This window comes from Arachis ipaensis, chromosome B5 (genome assembly GCF_059453495.1).
Source record: "Arachis ipaensis isolate K30076 ecotype BB chromosome B5, ASM5945349v1, whole genome shotgun sequence".
Lineage (NCBI taxonomy): Eukaryota > Viridiplantae > Streptophyta > Magnoliopsida > Fabales > Fabaceae > Arachis > Arachis ipaensis.
The window spans coordinates 28322174-28332593 of NC_142440.1; the positions used below are offsets into that span (position 1 = coordinate 28322174).

The window sequence follows — 10420 nt, forward strand, 5'->3', positions numbered from 1 at the left end:
GCCGAACTCAAATTAATCTCTAAAATTTCAATTGACCCAAATTGAATCCCCAAATTTACAATGGTAACTTGCATGAGCTCCTAAACTCATTCTCGTTAACGTGTACTAATTTGACATATTAACTTGTCACACTGAATAACACAAAACATCTTTTCATATTGGCGCCTACTCTTCAATGAAATGACATCGTTTTACACGAAACACATCTCTTTCCCACTAGTGATGATTATAAAATGAGATGTTTTTTAAACCCATTTGTGTGAAATGACGTCATTTCGTTGAAGATTAAGTGCCAATATAAAACGATGTCATTTTGTTTTATCCAGCATGGTAAGTTAATGTGTCAAATCAACACGCCATTAATAGAGATGAGTTCAACGTGAGTTATGATTGTAAATTTAGGAGTTCAATTTGAATCAATTGAAATTTTATAGGTCAATTTGAATCCAACCTTAAATTTCAAGGGCCAAATTGAATATTAACTCCTAATATGTATGTCCTAGCAAAATTCTAACCATGATTATATTAAAAAAAGCTGATGTCCATTCAATTTTAGTTGATATTCTGAGGGAATGAGAATGACTTAATGCACCAAGTTGTGCATGATAAACCAAGATAATCCAATGGTATAAAATGGTATAGATCTATTATCTATACCGTTGGATGATCTTAAATCTTAATGCTTAACTTGGTGTATGTATCATAGCATTTTAGGTTGTCCTCTAACTAAATTGTATTATCATAGCATTTTAGGTTGTCCTCTAACTAAATTGTAATTATCCTCAACCACGATTTACTTGCAAAAAATAGGAATATGACAGAAATTCCAGCCAGATCCATCAAGATCTGCAGGGACCTGACTTCATAGCTATTGAGAACTAGCATGGGCCTACTCCATCAATAACCAACTAGGAAGAACATGCTAATGTGAAACAACATGCAAAATGAACTCTAAATCATCTTTTTAATACCATTAATAGATGTCACCATTAATTTTCTTAGATGGACTTACTATTTTCTGATCCTCTTGCCAGTTGCCAACTGTATTTTAAAAAAAAGAAAAGAAAAAAAGAAAAGAAATAAGTCCATGTAACTTAATTCACAATTTTCCAAATTCGAATTTTGAATTATCAACATAACTAGCACTTTCATCCTCCCCATCATCCAAAGAAACTGTATAGACACATGAATAGTTCCAGATCAGACTGCCTTAACAGATTGAGGTCCACAATAATCAAACAGGCAAACCTAACTAGGATTTTTTTTTTCTTGCAATCATTGACCGGAAATCCAGTAATAATAACATTCTGCCAACTTAGGACCACAGATCAAATCTACAATAAATTCTCAATGACTCCGAAAGGGATAAGAAAAGGTACACATAACATAAAGGCACGTGCAATTGGGGCCATGTTGTGACATATCATATCAGTAAACATTTGTGATATCCTTATTAAATATTACAAGATTTCCTCAAGGAAAAGAATGTTGGCCACAAACATTAATGAACAAACTCCTTTATATGTACGAATTCTGGCCACAAAAATTATGATATGGGAATGTTCTTAGTGAAGGTGTGGAAATCAAACAATGGTATTAAATGCAGTACCTTCGACTTGGTTTTAAAATTATTTGTGATGACCGATAAGTGATTAAATTCCCATTTCCCAAGCCCCTGTGCCCCCAGTCCCTCTCCTCCTATAAACATCTCTCCATACTGAAAGTTGAAGTAATCTAATGTGTGTTTGATATGAAACAATATTAGGCCAAGTTTAACAGGTCAACAATCAAATTCACAAGAAAGAAAGACATATCTTCGTTCAAGCATTTTCACAAGCACGTGGCGCCAATGGGACACCCACATTGACCACCTTCACAACAAACGTATGAACTAAGTGAACCAAAGGAAACCATGACATCGAAAAGCATCTTTTAACCGAACTCTGAACCATATAACCATGGAACATTGTCATGCGTAACTAACATATGAAATTTCAGATAGAATAATGAAAAGGGAAAGAAATCCTTAAAAGCCTTGGCTTTCTAATAAAGTTTGGTTGTTTAGTGGGGAGAACGCATTCACCTGAGAGCACTAAGGTCTACGACGACTGGTTCTGATGGGGCATTGAAGGTGTTTGTAGAAATGTGTCTGACGCGAAGAAAGGGACAGTGGCAACATAGGCGCAGGATAAGAGTGTCCGAGGTAGGTGTGTTGGTAATAAGAAAAAAACGGTTAGGTAGTTTGGCGGGAAATACCGGTACGAGGAAGATTAAAGGATAATCTAATGCTTTATATTTTAGGCACATTCTCAAGTCTCATCAAAGTTAGTGGGAGCTATAAACAAGGTTAACAAGCAAGTATTTAAAGTATAGCTTAAACAAAGTCAATGAATTTACTACTCTTATATTTATCTATCAAGTTTAAATTTGAGACCCTAGATTTGTGTTCATACAAGAATATATAAAGTCACTACAAATACAAGAATATATATTTTTTATATTTCTATCCAATTTAACAATATTCTAAAACACTATTTATTAAGCTTGAGACAAGTTAATTCGAAGACAATCATGATTAAATTAAGTACAGCAATTAAAGTAACTAGTACAAATTAAATTGGTTTTCTAAAAGAGGAATATTAGAGAGCCATCAAAATTTATTATATTTTTAGTTATCAATTAGTTATCAGTATTTAAAAATATGAAATAAAGTATGTTGTTAAATTTTTAAACTAAAAGAACTAGACTAAAAAAATTGAATTAATGATTACATAATAACTAAAACAAATACATTCTAATGGTTTTTTAATATTTCTCTTCCTAAGATGTGATTTTGGTGACAACTTTAAAAACTTAAGACTCTTGTAACACAAACTTAGAAAAAACTAAAAAAAAAAAAAATTAAGATACTATGATGAGAATATCTTGACAGTGTTATAAAATAGTTATTATTATGGATATTTTATCATAGAGTATTATCATACATAATAGAGAGTATGAGATATTATCAATTATAAATGTTCCATGTATCGAACATTATCAATTAAAGGGATATTAGTTTTCATGTGTTTCCACTAATTAGTGAGTTACATAAATAACACTCTACTATTATTTAATTCAAAATCTACTTATCTACTTATTTATTTATCTATTTAATATACTAAAATTGAATTTTCTCCTAATTAATAAAAGTGAAGTATCAATTTTTCATGAATCTATTTTTCCTCTAAAATGAATGTATTTAATGATAATGCATAATTATATTAATTTAAAAAAATATCATTATTATAATTATATAAAATCAATAGTTAATACATTATTAAACTACTTATCAATTATTAATAAGAAATATTTTTAATTATTTTAATAATAATAATAATCTACTTCTACTTAATATACCAAAATAGAAAGCACTATTCTCTCATCTAAATTTATTTTAGAAAAATATCTTTATTATAATTATATTACAATTAGCATTTAATGAATATTGCATGAGTATACTAAGGTTTAATTACTCTGCTGGTCTTTATAGTTTTACAAAATTTTCAATTAGGTCCCTATACTTTTTTTCTTTTAATTGAGTTCTTGCACCAAATTTTTTTTTAATTGCGTCCCTACACTTTTTTTTCTTTTATTTGGATCCTGTACCAATTTTTTTTAGTTGGGTCCCTATAAAATTAAGTCAATTACTACTAAGAGGGACTTAATTGAAAAAAAATTGGTGCAGGGACCAACTAAAAAGAAAAAAATATAGGGATTTAATTGAAAATTTCACGAAACTATAGGACCAACAGAATAATTAAACCTTATACTAATTTAGGAAAATATCTTTATTATAATTATATAAAATTAATAGAAGTAATGACCAAATCAGTACCCGAAAGATTCAAACGTTGATATTTTGATACCTCACTATTGTAATTGACAAAATGGTACCTGAATAAATTTAAAAATTGACAAGCGTATCCATGTTCTTGCCAGACCAAAGTTCCGGTGAGGACAATGCTGACCTGGACACCGGATTTTGCTGACAAAACAGGTTTTATTTGAGTTGTAATTTTTAATTAAGAAATTTGTTAGCCTAGGTGGAAATAAAATTAATTGAATTTGATTTTGCCCCAAATCAGAGGTCTTTGCCCTAATCCCAATACTGCTCTCTTCGTTCACTCGCAGGAGGGGATCCAAAATTGGAAGATGCATACAGCAAGGGCTTGTGGAAAAGCTGCAACGGTGAGAAGGCAGTCATCGATGCAAGCCTTCGACGTGGATGGTGCTTCCGGTATTGTGAGCAAAACTTATGATGGATGTTGCTTTTGTCCCCTTCCAGTGGTTTCGTTGAAGTCGAAGACAAGTAGCAACCCTGATAGATGGTTTCTACGCTGCCTATGTGGAAGGTAAGTTTGGAATTTTGATGAATATGTGAGGAAGTAATGCAATATCCCTTCTTGGTTTGTCGTCTGTGCTTATTCAATTTTAGTTTTCGAATATTCTCTGATCTTTGAAATTTTCGTGTTGTGCTAGAACACACAAAATCGTTGCGGGTATTTTCAATGGTTGGATGAAATACAAGAAGAATGTGTGGAAGGAGAAGTTTCTTCAGAGAATAGTAATATGCTGGGCAAATCAGAACCAAAAAAGAAAAGTAGAATCAATGTCGAGTGTGGGGATGGCCAAAAAATTGATAGGATGATGGTACTATCTGTGGTGAATGACATGAAGGATACTCTGAAGAGGGTTGAGTTGTGCCTAATTTTTATGTGTATATTGATTGGGTTAAATGTAGCTTCTTTGATTATATTTAGTTTGGCTAAGTAGATAGACAGTGCACAGTATAATAGTATAACAATGACACTTTGGAATTTTGTAATCTTCTCCTCATTGTAATTGAGATGATTTAATGTATGTTGTGTTATTCATGTGCTGTGACTGAGTTATTGTTGTTGTGATGTGAGCAAGCTATATAGAGTATATGTAAGACATTTAAAATAGATTTGTCAACAGAAGCTCAATAAAACACCAGGAGCATAACGTGAAGTTATAACCATTAACTATTCAGAGTAACAAAGTTCAGGCCCCAAATAAGACTAGCAAAATGACACTTATGTTCATAGTAACTGCTACAGACCCAAAATGACACTTACAAAATATAAAAAGACTTGGTTAGCACTTACATGCCATAATGGCACTTGGGTGCATATTAACTAAATCATGTCCAAAATGGAGCTAACAACAAACTAAAAAACCCAAGATTCTTAGCTCAGTTCTTGTCATTTGTTGATGGCTTTGATGGTGGTGGTCCGGATGGCTTTTTCTTCTTCAAAGATGGGGTGGGATGAAGCATGTGAACATGCTCTGTGTAGTTGGGCTTGCTGCTGCCATGGTATCCCTAGTCACAGTTGGTGGCCTAAATGGAGCTGTAGGTTGGGCCTGAAGAGTGGGCCTAACTAATGGACCTTGTGGCATTGATCCAGTCCCACTACATGGGACTGCAGCATTGGATGGAGATGCAGGAATTTGGGATCTAGACCCAACATCAGGCCTGACAACCCTAGGTTGAGCAGGGGGTGGTGGTGCAGCTGCTGCATTTTGTGTTGGAGTTAGAGGTATTGTAGTGGCTGCCAGTCCTCTTCGAGTGGTGCTGCCTCTTCTTCTTGGTGGAACTAGGTTGTCCCTTACAAAAGATGGTCTGCCTCTCCTCTTTGGTGTTGGTGCTGGTGGTCTTGTGACAACCGAAGGTGCTGGTTCTGAACTAGCTGTTGGAGTAACCAAGTTGGTTGCTGCTGGTACAGTGGCTACATTAAGGGTGCAGCATTCGTTGTAGTGTTCCCATCATTGATGTTATTCTGCATCAATTTGTCCATTCATGAAAACAAACATTTTATAGAAACAGATCCAACAGTTTGAAACAACAAGGTAAGCTAAATCACATTGTTTACCTGATTAGGCTGACTTTGTGGATGATTTTGAGTGAGATCTTCCTCATTTGCAACATGTGCAGCCTCCATGGTCTCCTCCTAGTTAGCTTCTTGCTCCCTAGCTTCTTCCTCATCAAGATCTGGTTCTTCAGTAGCTGTTCCAGCTTCTTTCTCAGGACAAGTTCTGCTATTATGTCCAGCCTTACAAAGAGCACATGAGTAAAGTAAATCAACATTCATCAAATTTACAAATAGAAAATAAAATGTAAAGTAAATAGATATTAATATTGGTTTTTGTTTTACTGACCCTCTTATAGATTTGGCATGTTATCTGTCCGTATCTTCTCTTGGCCTTGTATTGGCTCCCAAAGCTTTGCTCAGTGCTATCCTTTCTCCTCTTCTTTGTAGGTCTGCCAATAGGCCTCTTGTATGAAGGAGGCAGACATGGCAGCCCTTCGTGATGCTCTCAGTACTCTTGACTCGGTATGCTTCTAATGTGAAACTGGTAAGTCCTATTATATGCCTCAATGGTGAAATTGTGATGGACATAGTCTTCAGGCTTCTCATTCTTTCTCTGGATTGCTGCAATCCCATGACAGCATGGTAGTCCAGTCAGCTGCCATTTTCTGCATGAGAATATCCTCTCTCGTGTATTGACTCTCACTCTATGTTGCCACTTTGTTACTTCAAACTGGTTGTGCTCATCATCACCACACCATTGTGCTTCCCAGTAGTTAGCTTGTCTTTTTTCTTTCTCTAGCCTACTGACTTGTACAGGGGCTATCTGTCCAGTGTAAGCCCCTCAGTGAGTCCTTGTGAGTGGCCATTGTTTTCATGATATAGAACCTAAGCTCCTCAAGAATTGTCAAAATGCTCTTCCCCCGCAGACCCACAATTGTTGAATTAAATGACTCACAGTTATTGCTTGTCAAATTATCTACCTTCGGCCATTCTGAAAACCCTGATCTCTCGACCACTGTTCTTGTTCAAATTCTGACAAATACTCCCATGCTTGTTTGTTGATCCGTTTTACAGTTGCTATTGCATCATTGAACTCTTGATCAGTAGTTGCTTTTACACATTGCCAAAATACTGCTTTAAGTTCCTTATCTTTCCATCTCTTGTTCAGATTTCTCCACATATGCATACAACAAAATCTGTGCTTGACCCCCGGCATCACGTCCTGTAATGTTGGTATCAATCCCTGCATTGAATGGTAACCACAAATAATTAGGAGACATTCGAAAAGTAACTTCAAGAAACATACAAAAATTCAAAAACAGGGTCATAGTGCACATCACCTTTTGCTGGTCCGACATAAAAACCCAGCCATTCTCATTGTAGTCCCCTATGTCAGTGTGCAACTCCTCCAGAAAGAATCTCCAATTTTTCCTAGTTTCTGCATCAACAACCCCATACGCTATTGGAAACAGTTGATTGTTCGCGTCTTGACCAACGGCTGTTAGTAATTGCCCTCCAAAGTAACCTTTCAAAAACATCCCATCCAAAACTATAAAGGGTCTACACCCTGCTTTGAATCCATTCTTGCAAGTAGCCAAACAGATGTACAAGTTCCTAAACCTAGGCAACCCCTCTGGCTGTGGAGTAGTCCCCATGTTGGCTCTTGAACCAGGATTAGCCTTCATGATTTCGTTCAGATAGTCTCTAAGCCTTAGGTATTGATCTTTCTCTGTTCCCTCAATAACTTCTTTGGCCTTGTCCATAGCCCTATACATCATCCTCTCATTAACTGAAATGTCATACTCCACTTTAAACCACTCCTGTACCTCCCTCTGCAGCATGTTGGGATGGATTCTGAGCTTTGGCACCAGTTCCTCAGCAACCCAAGCACATGTGACTGACTTACTCTTGTTGCTTCTGGGACACGTATGTTCGTCCACAAATGTCTTTATCTGAAAGGATGCTGGGTAGTTGGTCCTGGCACAGTAACACAACCAAGGGCAGTCGGGGTCATAGCAAATCACCCTACACCTATTCTTCTCATTCCTAAGATAGAATACCTGTCTCCCAATTTGTATATTGTACTTCTGTACTGCTGCTTTGAAGTGGTCCATGGTCTCGAACTCCATATTCAACTCCAGAGTTATTTTCCTATATGGCGTGTTGGGGTTATGTTGAGGAAATACAGGTTCATCTTCATCGTCAGATACAGGAGGGCTACAGAGTTCTTCAGACTCATATTGGTACATCTCAGGTTCACTTTCGCCATCTTCTCTATTCGGGTTAGGCACCTCTACCCTTAATGCTTCATCCTCCTTTCCAGGTATAATTCTTTGCCCAGATGGTTGAGGCCGTGGATGATTTCTCCTTGTATTGGTCCTTCCAGTTGTTTGTGTTACATTATCTGTTGCAGAATCATTTGAGATACATGAGAATTGATGCAATGCTTATTCACATAACCTCTAACAAAAAAAAAAAAACAACGAATTTACCTGTCGCATTTTCACTCTCAGGTTCCTCTGGCCTCAACTCATTCGCAACTGGTTCTCCAAAATCAGAACCTTCATTCGGATCATTAACATCATCAGCATTGGTCTCGTATGTGGATTCATTTACCGCTTTAGCTTCTCCAAGATCACTCTCAGGTTGTTCATTTTGGGCAGCTCTTCTCTCTCGGGATAAACCACTAGGTGGTGGTCTTGGATGCCTCTTTCTAACTTTCTTAACACCCTTCTCTGGAGCTGATGCTCCTTTAGTGTCTTTGTCCTCATTCTCGTCATTCACAGCTTCGTTCATAGCACCACTCTCACCTTTGTTCGACTCGTTAACATCAACAGTGGCCTCATTTACAACCTCATTCACAGTCTCCTTCACAACAACACTCAAAGCCATATTCAATTCATTAACCTCACCACTGGTCTCATTCACACCTTTATTCTCCTTCTCATTAGCCTGACCGACTACCTTATTAGTAACTTCAACCTCGTTCACATTATCACTAGCTGGATTGACTTCAACCACACTATCACTGCTACCATCAGACACGACTTCTTCATCAATGATCTCAGGGTTGATATCAATGGGGTGATCAAAATATAGGTGGACAGTGTTGTCATTCTTCATCGCACTCTCACACATCCTCATCACTTCAGCATCCGTCATAAGCACTCTAAGACCCTTACCTAAGTCTAAATCAGGTTCTAGCCAGTACACCTCATTGTATCCAGGGTAACCCAAGTATAGAAATAAGCCCTCAACAAAAAATAAATTGCATGTCTCCACATTCACCCTGTGTATCTCAGTTACTAAACCCTCATCGTATATCACATTACCGTCCCCACCCCTTTTCAAGGCGCCCATGTGATGATAAACAAACGTAACTAGACGATCCATCTAAAAAATCGTAGAGGGAAGATACAATAAATAAACAAGTAGTTACAAGCACATAAAACAAACAACAAAAATGGCTCACTACTAAAACAATCAAAATGATCATAATGCTGTCCACAAAAGCCACGTAAATGAGACGATGGAATGAACGCGAACTTACCTCTTCGTAGATTTGTTCCTAGCGAAGAATGGAGATGCGATGATGCCACTAGCAATCCCTCACACTTGACGCTCCGACTTCGACAATGTCTCTCACCTCGTTTTCGTTCTTCTTCGCGCCAAGCTTCCAGAGCAACGTCTCTCCCTCTTTACGTGACCTTTCAGTTTTACTCCTAGTGAAACACTAAGTCACAATAAGTAAGCAACTAGTAACAGCACTTGTTAATTGGGGATTAGGGCAAAGACCTCTGATTTGGGACAAAATCAAATTCAATTAATTTTATTTCCGCCTAGGCGTTAAATTACTTAATTAAAAATTACAACTCAAATAAAACCTGTTTTGTCAAGAAAATCCGGTGTCCAGGTCAGCATTGTCCTCACCGGAGCTTTGGTCTGGCAAGCATATGGACACATTTGTCAATTTTTAAATTTATTCAGGTACCATTTTGTCAATTACAATAGTAAGGTACTAAAATGTCAGCGTTTGAATCTTTCGGGTACTGATTTGGTCATTACCTCAAATTAATATTTAATACATTATCAACTAATGAAAGTGAGGTGTCAATTCTTTATGAATTCATTTTCTCTCCAAAATGAAAGCACTATTCTCTCATCTAAATTTATTTTAGAAAAATTATAATTTCACACTGAATATACGTGACAAATTAAAAAAATTTGGCAAGTTAATAGAATCAAATCATATTTCTATAACATATATAAGAATGTATATTTCTATTATATAATAATTGAATTTCTACACTTAATGATAGAGCTGACGTGGCATACTTCTGAGCGTGTTCCTTAATTTATTTTTTATAACTCATTGAATATAATTTATTACAATAAAATAATTATATCAACTAATTAATTTGATTAGATATTTAAATATCACACAATTTATTATAATTTATATCAATCAATTAATTGTAATTTATTATATCAATTATTTTAATTTATTAATGTATAAAGTACATAATAACATAGATGATTTGTTA

General features: G+C 35.9%; 1 protein-coding gene and 1 pseudogene across 1 annotated transcript; both read right to left on the bottom strand.

Moving 5' to 3' along the window:
* Window positions 1-6014: 6014 nt before the first annotated feature.
* On the bottom strand, window positions 6015-7092 carry LOC148563698 (uncharacterized; annotated as a pseudogene).
* Window positions 7093-7112: 20 nt separating this feature from the next.
* LOC110271861 (uncharacterized) lies at window positions 7113-9269 on the bottom strand. Its single transcript, XM_021123461.2, has 4 exons — window positions 8859-9269; window positions 8369-8828; window positions 7212-8280; window positions 7113-7119 (listed from the first exon to the last, which is right to left on the bottom strand). The coding sequence occupies exons 1-4, from the start codon at window positions 9267-9269 to the stop codon at window positions 7113-7115; spliced, it is 1947 nt and encodes a 648-aa protein (XP_020979120.2).
* Window positions 9270-10420: the final 1151 nt, after the last annotated feature.